This window comes from Sorghum bicolor, chromosome 8 (assembly GCF_000003195.3).
Source record: "Sorghum bicolor cultivar BTx623 chromosome 8, Sorghum_bicolor_NCBIv3, whole genome shotgun sequence".
Classification (NCBI taxonomy): domain Eukaryota; kingdom Viridiplantae; phylum Streptophyta; class Magnoliopsida; order Poales; family Poaceae; genus Sorghum; species Sorghum bicolor.
Genome location: NC_012877.2, coordinates 56,291,761 through 56,311,909, shown reverse-complemented (window position 1 = coordinate 56,311,909; position 20,149 = coordinate 56,291,761). Strand labels below are relative to the sequence as shown.

The 20,149-nt window shown below is 41.2% G+C and overlaps 1 protein-coding gene and 1 long non-coding RNA gene across 6 annotated transcripts; one reads left to right on the top strand and one right to left on the bottom strand.

The window, feature by feature from the left end:
* LOC110437669 lies at positions 5,465 to 10,246 on the top strand. Of its 5 annotated transcripts, none has more exons than XR_002455581.1 (8): positions 5,465 to 5,739; positions 7,900 to 8,025; positions 8,679 to 8,750; positions 8,847 to 8,955; positions 9,115 to 9,469; positions 9,577 to 9,731; positions 9,831 to 9,973; positions 10,075 to 10,246. It is a non-coding gene; the product is annotated as an uncharacterized LOC110437669 (long non-coding RNA). The 5 variants fall into 5 exon arrangements; XR_002455584.1 differs by lacking the exon at positions 8,679 to 8,750 and adding an exon at positions 8,137 to 8,166; XR_002455583.1 differs by lacking the exon at positions 8,679 to 8,750.
* LOC8068867 (probable LRR receptor-like serine/threonine-protein kinase At1g05700) lies at positions 6,852 to 12,635 on the bottom strand. The gene is made up of 11 exons (XM_021466234.1): positions 11,850 to 12,635; positions 10,215 to 10,705; positions 9,812 to 9,950; positions 9,575 to 9,646; positions 9,347 to 9,418; positions 9,191 to 9,271; positions 8,831 to 8,997; positions 8,522 to 8,754; positions 8,321 to 8,447; positions 7,920 to 7,988; positions 6,852 to 7,710 (listed from the first exon to the last, which is right to left on the bottom strand). The coding sequence occupies exons 1-11, from the start codon at positions 12,584 to 12,586 to the stop codon at positions 7,025 to 7,027; spliced, it is 2,874 nt and encodes a 957-aa protein (XP_021321909.1). The 5' UTR covers positions 12,587 to 12,635; the 3' UTR covers positions 6,852 to 7,024.

Sequence of the window (20,149 nt, the reverse complement as noted above, 5' to 3'; positions counted from 1 at the left end):
TCGTCGGCCAAACCTCATTCCAACAACTCTCCCCCCTGGCGGGAAGCTATTGATGGCCGAGTTCATCAATAGCGAGGATGACACGTGGGTCCCACATGTCATGGACTGTTGGAATGAATTTAGGAGCTATGTTTTAGGTAGTACTGCTGGAGTTGGGAGCAAAATATAGGTAGTATAAAAATGGCTAGCTACGAAAATAGAAAATAGGTAGTACCGTTGAAGATGCTCTAAGGGCATAAAAACCGCGTTCAACAGCACAACCTAGGTTGCAGGTGCAAGAAGCAAGAGAGCCATACACTACACGCACACATGCACAGGCAAAGTATATAATTTACATGATAGGATCTTTAGTTTTTTCAATTGTCTGCAATGATGATCTGTGCAAATTTTGAATTCAGGTTGTATCATTGTATGTTTATGCTAATTCAGATAGGAAATAATGACCCGTTTAACAATTGATTCTGTTTGCTAGTTCTCATATTTGTCACGTAGCTCCCCCTAACATTTTGCTAGTTCCGCCACGGCTTCTACACAAGGTGAATAAAATGTATAATTGTATTACACGCGGTACTCAAATGGATCAGAACACAGTACCTTCTAATAGGAAAAACATGAACTCACCTTCTGCAGTTCTACTGTGCATCCTACATCATCTCGATCCATAGTTCGGCCTTTGGTGGCTTCCGCTGACAAAAAGCATATAGAGAATCAAGAAAAATACTAGTTATAGTAGGATCGAAATGGGAAAAGAAGTGAGTAATCTCACCATGTTAAAATTGAGATTCAGATTTCTAGCAACACGGGCAGCACAGATCGACGGATAGGACGAAGAGGAATATATGCATTAGAATGAATGAGAAAAAAGAATTAGTTGCGCTAGCATATCACCGTGGACGAAGAGGAACATACCATTTACCACTAGATGGAGCGGAGACACGTACAGCAGGGTGGACGCCTCAAATTGTCTAGCAAAATTAAGATTGTCATCTGGGAGGGATAGATCATCCACCTATATGTTGCATGGAGATTGAAATTACAAATGCGTACGTCAAAGCATTGCACTAAAATTCTAACACGTGACTGCAACTCATCTATGAAAAAGCTGTAATCTGCCAAAATGGATATATATAGGTGAAATGCATGCTATTAGTGCCCAACAGATCCGGCGTACGTTTTGGTGGTGCCTTGTTGGTGAGGAACGCATATGAGTGTACCGCTGCCCAAAATTGAATGCATATGTATATGATTCGAGATTGGATATGGAAAGAAGAGAAAACATGATAACCTAGCTACTAGAACTGCACAGCTGTGGATCGGAGATCTCAAACCTGGTGATCCATTGATGTGAACCGAACTGATTGTGGACTGCCGGCGCGGCACCTGCGATGCGCCTGGATCTGAGTTCTGACTACCGACGACGGTGGCTGCTGGTCTTGGACATTGGCGTCCATATGTGGATACCACCGCGCCATTTTACGATCACAGCCGCCGCCGCCGCTCCACAGGTGGAGGTCACCGGAGGAGATGATGTCGATGATGTAGAGAGCGCAGACACTGCCGATGAGGGGTGGGGTGCTTTGCCGGGTGAAGGGGGGCTGCTGAATCGTCCATGCCGCCGTTGTAGTTGGAGGCTCCAGCGCATGCGTGCATGAGATCTGAATCTTGAGATAAATAAACGAGTGATAAATAAATTACAGTGAGATGATTAGCATCTCCTACGGACTCGGTCTAACCTCCGTGAAGGCCGGTTTACCGAGCTCGTGCCAACCCCCCCCCCCAACCCCCTCCCCCCCCCCAAAAAAGAAAAATCGCGACCCCGTCGTGGCGTCGTCTCTATCCGGTCATTATCGATCGCCATATTTTCGATCCGCAGCACTCGCTACCCGTGCCACGTGAGCGAATCCCCCGTGACCCGTGTGCATCTCCGATTAAGTCTGCGCAAATTTACCCGATACCCATTATCCGAACCCGAGGTACCCAATCCTAAATTCGGATAGCGATTTTGATTACCAAAGTTAGTTTGGGTAATTCGGGTAATATCTCTCGGTACCCGAACTACCCGAATTACCTAAATATTTGTCTATATCTTTGTATTTATCATGTGTTGTTAGTTACATATTAGAACTTATCAATTTAATAGAACATAATTCTCTTTGTTTGAACAAGTGCTAGTAATATATTATTCTCTACAAAATGCTATTAAAATTATATACAAATTGTTGATGAAATTATATATAAATTGCTATTGAATTTTTGTGTAGTGTGTTATTTTCTGAAAATTCCGGTAAATCGGGAATACCCGAATCTGAACACGAAGTATCGGGTACCCGAAATTACGGATAGTGTTTTTTCAGAACTAATATCAGATAACAATTTTTATTACCCGAATTACCCGACCTGAACAAATCGGATAAGCGGACAGGCTTATCTCCGATCCCTCTCTCGTGCCTCTCATCTGGGAATGCTCCGTGATGGAACCGCTCAGGCTTTCCTTTCCCCACTATCGTGCGAACCATCTGGTGTCATGGACACTTGCCTACAAGCACGTTCCTGTGACGTTCTTAGGCCAGTCTCAATACATAGTTTCATGGCACGTTACCAAGACTATAAATTAGGTAACCGAGCCAGATGAGTTTCATGGGGATGAAACTCCTCTCTCATCTGATGAAATTCCTTCATTTAATAACCCTGCCAAGTCAGCAATTTTGCTTATGTGGCACCCTATTTAATGTGCATGACACTCTCATGAAACATGCATTGAGACTGGCCTTACGCATGTATAAATATTTACATCATAGATCAATGAAATCTCTCTGGTTCATTTGTCATTCATAGTATATCCATTTACATTTACACAAAACATGTTGTCAGCACGATTGTCACGTCAGCTTACTACTTTCAAAACCACTCATGGATGTAAATCAGATGGTTCGAAAGGTTGGAGAAGGCTGCTAGAAATCTGGTTTTCTAGTTGAGGACAAACACAATAGTTAGAGAAGTCAACATGGACTTATATATTCCTAGTAGGGTTGTCACTCCTCGTTTGGTCTGGGCCATATCCACTTGTCTTGCCAAAGCTAGGCTTGTCTCTTGCACATATGACAAAGTCATTGTATATGCCTGGCAAGTCCGTTACCCTGCATGCTATGATGTTTATTTCTTAGAGTAAGTATATTGGCGCTGTCGGTCTTATATAGTGCCACATAATCTTAAGACGACTTAATAGATAACATGCGTGGTCTTCCCCCTCCCTCTTATTACAATTGCATTTTGGTGGTAGAAGACAACTTTTCCAAGTACTCACATTTTTCCAAGTTGGCTCACCTCTTTCCTGCATTAAAAGTTGCTAAATTATACATGGAACATGTCTACAAACTACATGGCATGCCTAATGCAATTGTTACTCACAGGTATAATTTTCACTAGTGAACTATGGGGAGAATTTTTAGACCTTCTGGAGTGGACCTATGTATGAGCTCAGCCTATCATCCTCAAAGTGATGGCCAAACTGAGCCGGTTAACTAGTGTTTGGAAGGTTATCTCAAATGTTTTGTTCATTCTTGTCCTACTCAGTGGTCTAACTGGCTTCATCTAGCAGAATTTTGGTATAACACCAACTTTCACTCATCCCTGAAGTCTTCTCCTTTTAAAATTATGTATGGTCATGCTCCAAGGCACTTTTCTATTAATCTTGATCAAGACTATCAAGTTGTTGATCTAGAGTCTTGGTTAAAGGATCGCTAGACTGTTACTGCCCTTCTTCAACAACAACTCCTCAGGGTGCAATAGCATATGAAATCTCAAGCTGTTAAACACCGCTCTAAAAGGCATTTCCAAGTGAGTGATAAAGTCCAGGTAAAGCTGCTACCGTATATCCAAACATCTTTTGCTTCCAGAGCCAAACAAGAAGTTGTCTTCACTAGTACATAGAAGCTCTGTACAGACGGTTCGTAACCTATTTGTACAGACATTTTTTAGAACCGCCAGTGCTAGGGGCTAGTGGAAATGGATTAGAACCGCCAGTGCTAGGAGCTAGTGGAAATTGATTAGAACCGCCAGTGCTAGGGGCTAGTGGAAATGGATCCGTTTCAGATTTTGAAAACCAGTTTTTGACTCTAGTTTCTAAAATCGCTGAGCACAAAATAGTTGGGTATTTGATCCCCTAGTTTTTAAGAATGTAACTTCATTTATTGCTTTAGGGGTCACAAGAAGTTGACCAAAGCTGGGTATCAACAACTTTTTTTTTGCGAACGGGTGGGGTAATTAAGTGAAAAGGTGGGGTAATTAAGTGAAAAATTCATGTTTAGCTTGTACGCAGCCCATGAACACAACATACAAGCTAAACATGAATTAAGTGAAAAAAGAAAAGAAGATAAATGCAAAATGGTGAAAGGTGGGGTAACAAAAAGGTTGATAAAAAGTACAAAGCAAAAACATTGCTACATAAATGCCGTTACAAAGCAAAAACATTGCTACACACAAATAAGGCCTTAAATGGCCACGCCAGCTCCGAAAGATCATACATGGTCAGAAGACTCGTTTCTAAACATTTATTCATTTGTGATTTAAAAAGCAAAAAAAAATGAAGTGCGCAAAAAAAATATCAAGTACTCCCTCCGTATCATGAAGGTAGACGTTAACTTTTAGGTCTTGATGTTAATTTTATATTAGCTGACGTTCTGAGTGTTGGAGATGAAAATCGGATTTATTTGCCCCTGGCTCTTTAGCTTCGACCCAGCATTAATGTATGCATGCATTCATCGGTCGTTGTCCCGCATTCAAAGCTAAGCACATGTGCGTAGCCTCCTTCTTAATCCCTCCATGCAATTGTGAAAGTTTATCTTCATCTTCCTCTGTCGTTCTTGGTGGTCCACTGATGGCTCACTCGCCTGTGATCGCGCTCGCCGCGTGCTGGCCAGCGGCAAAGCAAAGAGCAGCAGTGCCAGCGCGCGAAGCAGCCAATTGAGCTATGATAGTTTGTTGTTTAGATAGCAGCACACTACTATTTAATAAAGATAAAAATAAAAAGTTAATCTCTAATTAATTACTCTTTGCTTATACTACAATTATATATGCTAAACGTCTACCTTCAACACTTTCTATAGCACGTATGATCTCGCATTCCATACCAAGATCATGCCGTGGGCCTTTCGGGCCACGTGATCTCTGGCCTTGTTTAGGCCTTGTTTAGTTTATAAAAATTTTCAAGATTCCCCATCATATCGAATATTGCGGCACATGTATGGTGCACTAAATATACATAAAACAGAAACTAATTGCACAGTTCATTTGTAAATCGCGAGATGAATCTTTTAAGCCTAATTACTCCGTGATTGAACAATGTTTGTCAAATAAAAACGAAAGTGCTACGGTGTCGAAAATCCAAAATTTTTGCAAACTGAACAAGGCCTCTAGTAAAAGCCGGTAAAAAATGGTAATGCCCACGGCCTTGCCCAGCCCGACCCAAACGGCCAGACCACTTGTTCAGGCTCGTCGCCGGCGCGGCGGCGCCGGCAACCCCCGCACTTCCGTTCCGTGGGTGCTGGGGGTCGGTCTCCCCGGTTGCGGCCCTTCGATCTCGTGCCGCCTCCGCCCTCCATCTCCACTTCCGCTGGTGAGCTCTGAGCCAACTCAGAGATATCCAGGACCTCGTCGCGGCTTAAATATGCGGGGAAAAAGCTTCCTAGTTACCAACTGTTGCGTCATACGGTGCTGTGATGCGAGCAAGATGATTCGCTGGTGCGTTGAATCGTTTTCCCTCTGGCACACTCATCCTTTGGGCATGTCATTCCCGCGTTATCAATTTGATTGTTTTTTTAGGAATCTCAGCTTTGATAATTGAGTTATCTTTTATGCATCACTATATATGGGCTCAGTGGAGGCTTATTGTTTTAGATGCTTTGGTTAATGGCTAGGTATATCTTCATCTGTGAAAATGGCTAGTACTATACGTATCATCAGCTGTTTGGTATATGCTAGCTATTGATAATTTTGGTGTTTTTTCTGCTGCATGGTATGGTGCAGTGCCTTGATTGCCTTCTGCAGTAGTTATTCTGTTATTCACCTTTATTTAGAAAATAAAGGTGCAGTATGTGAACAGGAACCAACATGGTTGAACTACTCTGTATAGTGTTCACTTCAGTTATATACTTTGTCAATTTAATCCGTGTTCTGTACAAACAATCATATAATTATAGAAACTTTTTTGACGCACAAGTACAGAGACTAGAATTCTGACTTGTATGGTAATCTGATACCTCTCTCTGATGGGAACAACTCAGTTTTGTAAAAATTCTGCATTCTTTGCATCCTGGTTCAACTCTGTGGTTATTAGAACTGACCAATAGTATAGAAATATGCTTGTATAGTGCTATCATTGATTAATCTTCTTTGAAATAGCAGATTCTGTTCACTCGGTGTACAGGTTAATTCTGAAACTATGATGAAAAATAACTTCTGAGACTAGTATGTGCTATAGAAATAGTGGAATAACGAAGTCATTAGATAATGAACCCTCTGTTTATTAGTACTGTTTACTTATCAATCTTGTATAAAGGGATCTCCAATTTGTGGCATGGATTTCATGTATATCTTCTGGTAACTGGAAATAGCAGCATTTAGGAGAGATGTGTGTGTACCCATCAGGAGAGAACACGAATTAAACTTGTTCACATCAGAATATGTTTGTGTACCCAAGAATCATAGCAATCAGGAGAGATGTTTTGAGTCTTGATTGTCTTCCCTATCTCCGTTAAACTGTTTGCCTCAATTTTGGAGCTATCAGCAAAAAGTTTTCTGCAGATTTAGCTCCACTACTGATTTTTTTTAGATAATGAAAAAACTCCATTCCAGAATTAACATGTTTCATTTCTATTGTAAGCATCCAACATCCATATATGGAGATTTTGTGCAATTAGTCACTTGATTTAACAACTCAATAACATATGATGAATACAATATCCTGATGCATCTGACTTATTCTTTGAATTCCTGAACCTTAACCATACAATTCAAAAGATTGGTCTCATCGTGGCGCAGGACCTATTTGAGTTTCTGATATATTGCCGACCTGTTCCAACTCAAGCATAGTTTCCTGTCTTGCTTCACTTCCTTGTGCATCACTCTGCAAGTCAACGCTAGTTGCACTGAGATTGACTGTGCTGCTCGGTTCTGAGCTGTAATATCCCATTCCATGCAGGGCATCCAGCTCTAAGGTCTCCTTGAGCTCCATCACAACATGAGTCATTGTTGGGCGTTCCCGCGATGGCCGCTCAAAGCACTGCAGAGCCAATTCTGCAACTTTCCAGACTGAGTTGACATCATACTCTCCTCCCATCCTTGGGTCAACAATGCTCTCGACGTTACCCATTGAGAGCTTCTGACGCACCCAAAGTGCAATGTGGATGCTATCTGTGCTAGTGATAGGGACTGCTGGTGGCTGGCCAGTGATGAGCTCAAGTAGCACAACTCCAAAGCTGTACACGTCACTCTTCTCACTGAGCTGGGATGTGTTATAGTATTCAGGGTCCAGATACCCTAGGGTACCTGCTGGTTGGGTTGTGATGTGGGTATCGAAATCATTGGCAAACACCTTTGTGAGCCCAAAGTCTGATATCTTTGCCTCTAGATCAGCAGATAGCAGAATATTTGTCGTCTTCACATCCCTATGGATCAGTGGTGGTTGGCAGGCTTTATGTAGATACTCCAATCCTGCATTAGCCAGTAATTAGGTTGCAATTGGTTAAGCATTTGGTGAATTTGAAGAAGCTAGTTTAATTTGTTATTGAAGCATCGCATATTTAATTGGGATAATTAACTGGATAGTACATATATTTAAGTTCAATCTACCATGATACAGGATATATTTCTTATTACTAATTTCCTATGTTAATACTTCAGGTGTGTACAGGCTTACAAACCATGGGCAGAGTCTAGAGCAATCTTCAGACGTTGATGCCAAGTGAGGGGTGTAACAGGAGAGACCTGGCCTGCGATGTATGATCATAACAAATTGGTTATAGAAAGGTTTGTGCAAATTCATGATAATAATAGCATGCGGTTCACTGGTGAAATTGGACAATAGTGTAAGTTACTCGATTTTTATTCCCATGACAAACTCATAATGTGCCTTTGCAGAAGAACTAGAGCCCCTAATTACACCATCATGTAAGTAATCTTGTCTCATTGAAATTGAGTGTGTTTGAAACCATACCCAACAAAATATCCCCACAAAATTTTTGGCATATGTTCTGAAAGTCTGGAAGTGTGTTTGACAAAACTATCTGAAACTCAGTTATGAGTTGAAGAGGTGCTACCGTACCTCTTAGATGGTTCTCTAGGTTTCCACCTTGCATATATTCATAGACAAGGGCTAGATGTTTCTTGTCTTTGCAATATCCAATCAAGGAAACAAGGTTCCTGTGATGAACTCTAGTCAAGTGTTGAGCCTGAAACATGTAATAAGGTCATTTATTTCAGTTTTCAAGTGCACACAGAAGATAAGTTTAACTGAATGTCTTACCTCAGCTGAAAATTCTTTATCTCCTTGAGATGTTTTTGAACACATCTTGATAGCAACTGGACTTCCATTCTCCAAATATCCTAGGAATACAGCACCAAATCCTCCTCGCCCTATTTCTTCTTTGAAGTTAGCTGTCATGACCTTTAACTCTTTGTAGGTGAACTGTCTGTTTCCAAACACAGTCGACTTTTCTTGAGGGCTAGGAAGCCTTGAGTTGTTTGCTGTCCATGTAACTAGAGCCAAACCACATCTTATATGAATAATCTTCTCTGAATATACAGATTTGTGGTTTCGTTTATGGAATGTTACCTTGTTTATGTTTCAGTCTATGAAGGATAAGAAGTGCTGCCACAAATATTAGTGTCGCTACTGCCATTGGGACAACTATTGCGATGACAAGTATTCTCTTGCCATTCTTGTTCTTCGGTTCACAGGTAGAAGCACCATTATCACACATATTTGAATTGTTACCAATCCTAGCATCAGCACAACACTTGAGTTGGTTAAATGGAAAGAAAGTAGTGATTGTACTTATTCGAATCAAGTAGTGGTAGTTGTTTCTTTAACAATTTTCTTGTCCATGGAACATCTAGGAGGAACTGCATAATCCCTCAAAAAAGAACTTCTTTGGACTAAATGAACTCTTGAAGTCAGCTTCGTGATGCAAACCTTAAGACAAGAGATCCATTTTGATGTTTTTGTAGTAGAACAGCTGGAACCGGTCCACTGAGTTTGTTGCTTGATAAATCACTGCAGAAACCCAGCTTGATATGTTGATTGAATTTTGGATAAAGTGGTTTTCTGTCAGATATATAGAGTACTTACAGGAATGTGAGTGATGGCATTTGTGCTAGAAAATCAGGCACTGGGCCAGATAAACTGTTATTGGACAGGTCCCTGCAATTATATTCTTGTCAAAAGTACTGGGGTAGACATTAGAGCACAAAGGTAAAACTTGAGCATTATGCTAATTTGAATTTTTGTAACTAAGAACTAAATTATTATATTCATGTTGCACCAAGCACTACATTTTGTTTAATCATGTTTCCTTACAGGTATTGGAGAAATTTTAGATCTCCGAATGAAGCATCAATTGCACCGCTCAACCCACTAGATGACAAGCGTCTGCAGCAAGTGCAATAGTTAATTGAATGTCAGGGAATGAAAACAATATTAAATTATTCATTTTCTTCAGTTATCTAGCATCCATGTAAGTCTACCTATGCTTTGTGGTAGAATGCCTTTTTTTTTTAAAAAAAATATGATAATGTCTTTAGGGATCATACTTACAGAGTTGTGATCCATGTAGGCCCAGATGAAAAATAACTGCACTTCAGTCCATCCCAAGCAAATTCTTTCGGTGCACAAGGATCACCCATCCAATTTTTCTTCAATGCATATTTCGTGCGAATTGCCATCATGGCCTTGGCTGTTCATATGGAAAAAAAGATGGTAATTCTGAAGTCCTGCTTCGTAGCGTGCAGATCATTGAAAATTGAGATTTTAAATTTTAGTTGAGATAAAGATATGTTGACAAAATATCAAATGAACAGGTCAATGCGAAGAAGTTATGCACCCTATTTGCTTGCAATCAAAATTTGCGATCCAATGACTCTTCGAAGACAACATAATGCTGGTGGATGCAGGTGGACTGAAAACATTTTGGGCAAATTTAAAGTGTCAAAACTGATACCATCTGCATCATTTGTCGCGAGCTCAGTCATTGGCAGCACTGAATATATCTCGAATGCATTCAGGATTGGTGGAAGAGTCGCATCTGGTGTGGCAACCAGCGAGACAGTGTGTTGCCTTGACCCCAGCACCATCCTCTTCACAAGCTCGGCAGAAAGGTACTTCGGGCTGTAGTGCCGGCTGCCGTTCCATGTAGAGTTGTCAACAAGGATATCAAACCGCCTCACTGCATTGCTTGGCAACCTCTGCACCTCTACGAAGTACAGCAACAGGAGGTATGATGTGTTGTCATTGTTTATGGAGGAATCTGAGCTCCATGCGAAGTTGATCTGGGTTCCATTCACTGGAGTGGTGGCACTCCAAAGTATCTTGGATGACGTGTGGAAGCTGCTGATGTTGGAGACGTCGATGGGTGTTGAGCTTGTTATGTTGGTCCATGCATCCATGTCGCCATATGCCTGCCAGAGCCGGTCGTATGGATCAAATGGGTACCTGTTGTTTGCAGAAGACCATGATGAAAAGAATTGACGAAATGGTGCTGGAATTTGTGCAGAAGACCATAACAAAAAGTACTAGGGCGCAGCAGCTGCAGAACACTAGAGATCTGAATGCAGAATTGTAGCTTGTTTGACATTGGAAGAGGAACGAGTTTTCAGTCATCAGTCAGAGCCATAGTGCTTCAAGAAGATTTGATGAGTTTTTCTTTTTCAGAAAGTTTTGGTGACTGGGATTTAAGCATCAGAATCAAACCATAATTTAGGGCCCTTTTGGGAAGTGCTGAGAAAACGGAAGAATGCTGAAGAAGCCCTATCGAAATAAATGGAAAAGCATCCTAACAACCGGCTTGGAGGAAGTTGACTTAAAGAAATTATGTGGAAAAGTTTCTTATCACACACACTATTTATAGGGCAAAGGTGATGCTAGTCTAAGCTGATCCTGAAATTTCTTCGGAGTTGTTTGAAAGCAACGTTTCTCCTTTTCGCTTCTGTCTGTCTCTGCCTAACCCATGTACCATTTAAATCTTACGTGTTCTTTTATATATCTGAATGAAACTTTTGACTATTGTGTGCTTTAGGCGCCTTGCCGTTTTCCTGTTCATACATATGTTTCCTATTTCTCGTGATCCCTATGTGATAGTGCATAGCTGGTGCACGTATTTTATTAAAAGGAGACCAGCCTTATCTTTGTCAATAGCCAGCTATGAATCAATTTCCATTTCACAGAGCTCCTTCACGTATTTAACTTGTGTGCATAATTTTTTTATGTTTTAAGTCTAAGACGTGACATGATCGACAAAATACGTTTGTAGTGGGAGGAATTTGATGATACATTTTCCCTATATTCGGTTATCTCTATAAAAAAAAAGAAAAAAGATGCCATTCCAGATTTGAACTAAGTGTAACTTTATTAAGGTTAACTATTCATACATTTTCCCTATCATTTTTTTTTGGTATATGTCTAGTCAAACGAGAAATTAGATCGAAGATGGATGGTATGACAACAAACAAGTGAACACAAATCTGCTCCATGGATTGAAAATCAGCTCAGGTTGGTGTTGGTAAGACCATTTTGACGCTCAAACTTGACTAGCGGCAAACTAATTAAAAGCTACATCACGGATGGATCATACTCTCACCTGAACACAGGGTATGTGCTAGCTGGCCGCCAGAAGTGGTACCGGTTGAAGCTGTACGCCGCCGTCGGGCGGCGGAAGTTGAGCAGCGCCAGCGACTGGTTCACGGTGGCCTCCGGGTACATGTCGTCCTGGAGCGGCCTCAGATCAAGCCCGGAGATGAACGGCGTGCCCAGGCCTCGGTTCACCAGGCACACCTGAAAGAAGTCCGCCGGCGACACCACCACCGCCTCGAAGATGTACATGGCGCCGGGGGCGGTGACGTTGACGGTGACCCAGCGGTTGACGCCGAGGTGGAGGTCGAAGACGGGGAGCCTGTTGAGCGCGTCGTAGTTGCCGTAGTAGAAGGTGGCCCTCACCAGGTACCTGCCGCCGGGAGTCACCGGCCGGAGCGTGTAGCAGCTGCGTGCGCTGCCGCCGCCGGCGCCGGCGTCCGGGAAGTAGCGGGCGGTGAGGTAGCGGTCGGCGATGCCCTTGACGTTGTAGGGCGGGTTGACGGCGGCGTTGTGCCCCGCCCCCGCGTCGGCGAACCCGGCGTCGGAGACGTAGCGCAGGCCGCGCGTGGACTGGTCGGCGTACGCCGTGCCCTCCGCGACGCCGCAGTCGATGCTGATGAAGCCCAGCGTGTCGAGCTGGCCGTGGACGACGACGACGACGAGCCCGCCGGGAGAGACGATGACGGCGAGGCACAGCACGGCGAGGAGGGCCGCCGCCGCCGGCACCTCCATGGCAACGTGCATGAGCTGGTTTGTCACCGACCTGATGACAGGCAAGCAGCGTGTCAACGTCTGGTCGTGATCGTATAGATATATGGGATGATGGAGAAGTTTGTTATCATCACAAGTCAACGAGCAGGGAGGGAAGAATAACGAAAGAGTGAGAACATGGCATGATGCGTACGTGTCTACACGAGCTTAGCGTGAAATTAACAGCTAAGCCGAGGCCGGCAACCGGCGGCATTATCGGCGCAATTAACAAACGGATCGTCGAGCGAATACGAATCACTCTGGATATATATACCCTTTTTAACCAAATTTTAATCGATTGATTAACCAAATTAAATAAATACATTTGCTTCATCGTATCAATCATGCAATCTGCAGCGTAGCAGCTACTTTCGTTCATCATGAAACTGCAACAGACAGATGACAGGCTGCCCTTAGGACTTAGGGGACACACATCAGTTTAGGCCTTGTTTAGTTCACCCCAAAAACCAAAAAGTTTTCAAGATTCTCCGTCACATCGAATCTTACGTCACATACATAAAGTATTAAATATAGACGAAAACAAAAATTAATTACACAGTTTAGCTGGAAATTAGGAGACGAATCTTTTGATTCTAGTTAGTCTATAATTGGATAATATTTGTCACAAACAAACGAAAGGCGAAAACCAAAAAAGTTCCGCATCTAAACAAGGCCTTAGACCCAATGGACCTGCACATTTTACTTGTGGGCCTAGCTTGGATGTCCGTGCTTGGTACGGGTTTAGAGCTATCATAATCATGTATGAATGTATAATATCCACTACAGGAATTCGGAGCTTCTGTGACGATTAGATTATGACGATAACAACATATTTTCTGTCATTACCTGCCTGCAGTGTCGACGAAGTGGCTATCGTCATAGAAGATGGGTCACTAACCACCTTCTGTGCCCATCAGAGGACTTCATCAATGATACAGTGACAATAGTTCTCATGTCATTGATGCAAATGACGAGACTAAATCGTCGTCATCACAAATTGAACAAAATAACACCGCATGTATGATGATGTAGCGCATATGACATGGCAAATGGGTGACAAAATGACATGGCAAATCACATTCGGCCCATGTAGCATATGCCCTTTTCATTTTTATTTTTAGTTATAATAAATCCAATTGGCCCATATGTTTTTGGCCCAGTTCTGTTGTGGTGTTTTATTCATTATAACCCAACATTATAATTCAAGCCCATGTTATGGGCCAACCTAATAAAAAATAATCATAGATTATAAACTACATAAGCAATTGTATAATTATAATAATCAATCCATATAACAAAATATATAAATAATTTTTTAGCTATAAATAATGTTCAAGCCCATACAAAATCACATGTTCTAGAATACATGTTCCAGCCATATTTGCATATAAAAAACACAACAAAAACACAAATACAAAATGATTTTAATATAGGTTGCAGGCACCAAAACAAGTTCCAGCTCCCAAATGTTCTCCTACAACACTAGCACATTTCTTCTGATATGTTTGAGCACGAGGTGATAGGGAATCTATTTTGCTGCACTTGCTCCTATAAGAAAATTCAGAGGCCTGTCAAAATCTCCTTCAGTAGATAGGCTCTAAAAGTTCAGTACATATATGCTAAATTAGATTGATATAAAAAGTGACAGTAGTTTTTACTCCATATTCCGATAGATAGATGATGAATATTCTTTTTCCTAGCCCAAAATTACTTTTAGAATGCAAAATACCATACAGATTCATCAGAAACATTTTATTAACTATGAACTGAACATTTCATCGGAGGCCAAAAATACCGGAACATTTCACCTGTCATGTTATTACAGAAAAAAAAATACTTGCAGACTATAGCAACCAAGCTGCTAGTAACCAAGAAATCATTAGAGTAAATAAATGCATTAACCACACCACAAGCTAGCTGGTAGGCCTTTCTGTACTTAAGAAAGTTATTCTACAATCTAGTTTTAAGCAAACAGATGTGCACATTATGGAGTCATTACGCATGTCTGTTAGCTATATAGCTCCATGTTGGAAAGCCAAGAAAAAACATAAAAATTTGTGGGATTTGCATGGTTCGAATCTGTGACTTCCAATCCCAAACCTAAAAAATGGGCGGCACAAATGCATGGAACATGACTAGGGATGAAAACGGATCGAATACGGACGGATATCATCGATATCATATTTGTTTTCATATTTCTGGTCGAATTTGGATTCGAATACGGATAATGTCAATCATGTCGGATAAGATATGATTGGATGTCGACATCATAAATATACGATTTAAGTATTCGGATACGGATACGGTATCGGATGTTGAATATTAGGACTCGAATACGGACAGATGTTAACCCTTCTAAACGAATTCGGTCTCGAATACGGTCGGAAAATATCCGTACCATTTTCATCCCTAAACATGACACCTTTTGTTACCAAACCGAGTGAACTAACCTCTAAGACCATCATATACCGGTGGATGTGGGAACTTAACCTAAAAAATGTGCTAATAACATAGAACGAATGAACCTAGCTTCTTAGCCTTTTTGGAGGACAAAATTAAAATAGATGGAGGAATGTTGTTGAGTAAAACACTAGTAGAAAAGAGTACAACGCCGACGCCTCATTTTTATACTACAGGCGGTTGTAGTTATCACGCGCCTGTGATGTAAAAAGGGCGGTGTCAGAACTACGAACCGTCTGTGAAGATGCATTTTTAAAGGCGGTTGTCCTAAGGAACCGCCACTAAAAATCATATTTGTACAGGCGGTTTTTCTAACTAAACCGCATGTAGAAATCATGTATTTCTACAGGCGGTTCTACTAAGAAACTGCCTGTAAAAATCATATTTCTACAGACGGTTCCTTAAGAAAGCCACCTGTAGAAATAATTTGAAATTAATTTTTTTGAGTTTTTCAAATGATCTTCTTTGAAAAAACTGTCGAAATAAAAGTTGTAGATCTCGAAAAGTTATGAAACTTTGTAGTTGATAATTTTTTCATTTGACATCATCTTGTCGTCGAAAACTACGTTTGAATTTTATAAATTTGAAATTCAAATTTTGTAAATGACTTCGGATGGAAAAACTTCCAATATAAAAGTTGTAGATCTTAAAAAGTTATGAAACTTTGTAGTTGACAACTTTTCTATTGGAATCCGTTTAGGGCCTCAAATAATCAATATATGCTCGGTTTGGGATAATATGTGGGAACTAAACTCTAATATAGACACAAGTGAGTGTTAGGTGGAGTGGTAGAGTAGGCTACGCGCAAAGGCAAGGTCTCAGGTTCGAATCCCACCGGCCGCGAAGCACGCGATTTTACGCGAAAAAAAGCGCGACATGTATGCTTAGGAGTCTAAAATGGAACCTAGACAAGTAAATGGACCAAATAAGATGTAAAAGCTATTTGCCCTCAAAAAAATGATGTAAAAGCTATAACAAGTCTAACTATGATAAACTATGATATGTATGCTTCATAAACTCAGTTTTGTACTCTATGAGAAAACAAACCACATGTTACTTTAGATACAAGGATAGATCCTAACAGACTTAGCACCAGCATTTCATTGTTGTAATTCCACACTCGTAGGACGTTTTTGTTTCTAAACTTAGCAAAAGCTGTCTGACTCTCCCTAACTTGTTTTATAGTCAAACCAACCTAGCAAAAACCCTATGCAGAAGAGAGAGAAGAGGGGAGAAAAGTGGAAACGAGCGTAAGAATGGGTGTTAGTGGCATCACTTGATTTTTTTTTTCAATTTATCCCTTTTTGTCGAAAATCACATTTATACATCTGGGCGTCACAAACCCATCTTTAGACCCTGGACTTGGCATGAAGGTAATACGTCTCGGCGTCATAGGTCATGGAGCTGAGGTTGGAGATAAGGGTTGACGTGGCTAGTGACGTGGCACTGACGTGCCCAGAGCTCGGTGCCATGATCATTTTGTAATAACAATGTATTTGCTAAAGCATTTTTTTCATAATGATGATATCAGCAATTTTTGTAATGACAATGTATTTAATAAAAGCATTCTTTTCATGACCATGACATCAACAATTTGTTCATAATACATAGTATCATGTATCATAGATTTCACAATAATCTTGTCTCCCCAAGGGTGTTGCCTCCTTTAATACTTCCTACCAAAAGTAATCTAATTTCGCAGTACATTTTCCGTCAAAACATGCATATTAATTCTTTTCTTGTTAAATGAATGAATCCATCATAATTAAGTGACGTGAGCATTTGCAGGTGTGCTTGGTCAATATAGGGTTGGGTACCCCATTCATCTCTGGGCTAGAGCTCAGGCCGCTCAGTGCGACCATGTACCAGGAGGCTACTGTCAATCAGTCTCTGTTTTTGCTCAGCCTGTCCCGCCCATCAGCCAGATTCGATTTCAATCGATACCAGTTCAATCCAGATTATTCTGTTCCGCCATTCAGGTGAGTGTGGTCGTCAAGGCTCCCTATCAGTTGGTACCTTAGTCTCACGTGGAAATGGAATCGGTTTCTGAAACTGAAAACAACAGGTACCCCGATGATTCGTATGACCGACTGTGGCAATGGGCGTTTCCTATAATTAATTTTTTTTCTGTTTTTAAAAGTCGATTTTGTATTTTCTGTAAATACATTTCTACAGGCAGACTGAACCGTCCGTAGAAATTCATTTCTACAGGCGGTTCTTAGTTACCGCATGTAGAATTGGTCCATTTCTACTAGCCTTCAGCGCAGGCGGTGCTGAAAAACGCCAGTAGAAATAGGTTTCCAGCCGCCTGTACAGTATGCCTTTGTACTAGTGAAATATTTGCAAACCAAATATAGCACTAGAAAAAAAAAGAAAAAAACAAGGGAAAAAAGAAAAAATAATGACTCCATAATGGAGCTATATTGTGGTTCTAGATTGCTAGAGTAACTATCTGAGTTGTTGTTGGTTTGTTTACGTGGAATATATATAGCCGTGAGTTTATATTTTTTCTAAAAAAAATTACACAGTACAACATAGACGTAATATTGAAACTTTACCTCTATGAGCACTTCTAAAAAATTGAGCCAACAGATCTGTCCACGGTGACATCGCCTATCACTGAAAGTATGATGTCATTAAATCCTGAAATAAATCTAAGAAAATGCAAGCACTCGTGCCAAGCCGAGGACTTGATCCTAGGTAGACAAGTTCCACTACAAGAATCCAACCAACTGACCTATGATCAGTTTGCCGTGAGTTTATATATTGATTGATTAAGTGACTAAATAATTGACCTTGAGACATGCCGTGAGTATTTAAGTATTTATGTTTATGAAATTTCCTTAATTTTATGTGTCTATGCATAACTAATTGAGAATTTCCATGTTTTCTAATAATAAAACCACTACAAAATGTTGACATATCCCGTTATAGTGTTTTATAAAGTTGAAGGGGCTTACCTTGGTTGTGTGCAATTTGTATGGCAGCACATAGAATGTTTAGTTAGAGGCCGGCTTCATATTAAACTTGTAAGCCACTTTCCACACTGACGAAGGCGCGCTTGTTGCTTCGTAAACTAACATTTTGTCCAACCATATATCCATATTCGACGTGGCAGTTACAGGCACCCTTGCCTATCCATTTGCAGTGAGAAATCCTGTAGCTACCTTCAGCCAACGCGACCTAGCTAACGACTCGACAAATTAAAGATTACTGTAACTGTAAGCTGCAACCATATATCTGGCCGGGCCTCTAGTCAGAATCCCTTTCGATCTCTTCAGTCTCTGTCACACACACTAGCTGCCAAGAAAGAACCTTTTAAACCACCGTATCAGGGATGCTAATTTTGTTCTATACACTATATATATACTTGCTTATATATATATATACCGCTTGTAGATGTCTTGGCTGTAGTTGCACACATTCTGCCCCATATCCTTCTGACTAGAGTTCGTCGGAGCAACCAGAACCAGTAGTGCCGGGCCGGCAGGAATATATGCCGGCCGCGGTAACGATAGTGGCGGGGGCGGCGTCCCTCGCCGTGGCGTACGGTCAGCTCCTGAGCCGCCCCGACGACCTGGCGCTGGCGTGCGCGGCTTTCACGGCGATGTACTTGATGGTGTACTACGCCGCGCAGGCCATGGACGCCGCCGGGTCGTCGTCGGGCGGCGGCGACGGAGGCGGTGTTGATGCCGAGAGGGCGCCGGCCCGTGGGAAGCGCATGGCTCTGGCCATGGCGCTGGTCCTCTACGGCCTCGCGTGCGCCGAGGTCTGGGACTCCGCCGCGAGCCGGGAGATCGCCGTGGCCGCGCTCGCGAGCTGGTGCGGCGCGGCTGCGATGCTGCTGGTTTACTTGGTTGTGGCAAGGGCGAGCTGCTGTGCTGGCGGATGCTACAGTGCCGTTGCTACTGACGTGCCATAGAGCACACATGCATACGATGGTGCGCGACGATCGACCTACTTGTATTTGACCTACTTGCTACGTACTGACGTGTCATATGGCTCCCTTCTCTTGTCTTATAAACTGTCAGCGAGTGTTTTTCTTTCTTAATAAATTAGTGAATAATATTTTTAGCCATTATTTTTCAGACCAGCAAACAGACTTCTGACTAGCAGAAAAAGTACGGCTTATAAGACAAGCGAACGGAGTATGTCGTGTATGATGTATAGTTCCTTTTTTTTTCCTTTTTATGGCTCGCTCTTAAATCAATCAAAGTTAGGCCCTGTTTGGTTCCACCAACTAAATTTTAGCTAGCTAAATTTTAGTCACTTTAGTAGCTAAAGTTCTAAATATATTGACTAAAAAGAGCTAAAATAGTTTAGTTCCATTAGTCACCCAAAAATAGCTAAAATAATTTTAGTTAGCTAAAATTTAGCAAGGGAAATCAAACATGCCCTTAGAGTTATTTTAAGTTAAACTTTTATGACTTAAAATATAAACTCTATTTTCTCGTAGTGTACTATTTTGGGATTCCACATATTGTACTTACGTGGTATCATGTGTTAATATTCTTTTCTATAAAAATTGGTCAAACTTATAATAAATGTTTGACTTATGATAACTCTAATTTATTTAAAGATACAGGGAGTAGATTTTACATGTTGCTGCTCGTAGTGTAATAAGAAGCAAGCAGTAAGGATAAATAAATTTGAATATTCTTGAGATTCTTCATGCCTTAACAATGTGTACATGATACATTCATTATTTATTTGGTTCATGCATCCATGGATGGGTCGTTTGTTGGTGATGGATGTGCTTGTCACATTTTGGCGACACATGTAGTCATTTTCATTTATACAGATGTAACTAATATTTAACTGGTGAGAATATTACGTACTACATACATCACCTTTTTGTTTCACAACAGGATTAAGCATTTAGCTATAATGTATTGAGCGACATGGTCTTTTGGTAGTTAGGTGGCCACGAATGCGTGGCATCACCAGTTATATATTTTTGTTCCAATGTTTTGAAATGGGGTCGAATTTATAAATAGGATACAGGATTGTATTTTGAATTGGCGTGGCCGGCACAGTTACGTTGTTGTTATTGTAAATTTATCTATTTCTTATTCAATGCGAGCCGTACGTCTGCGT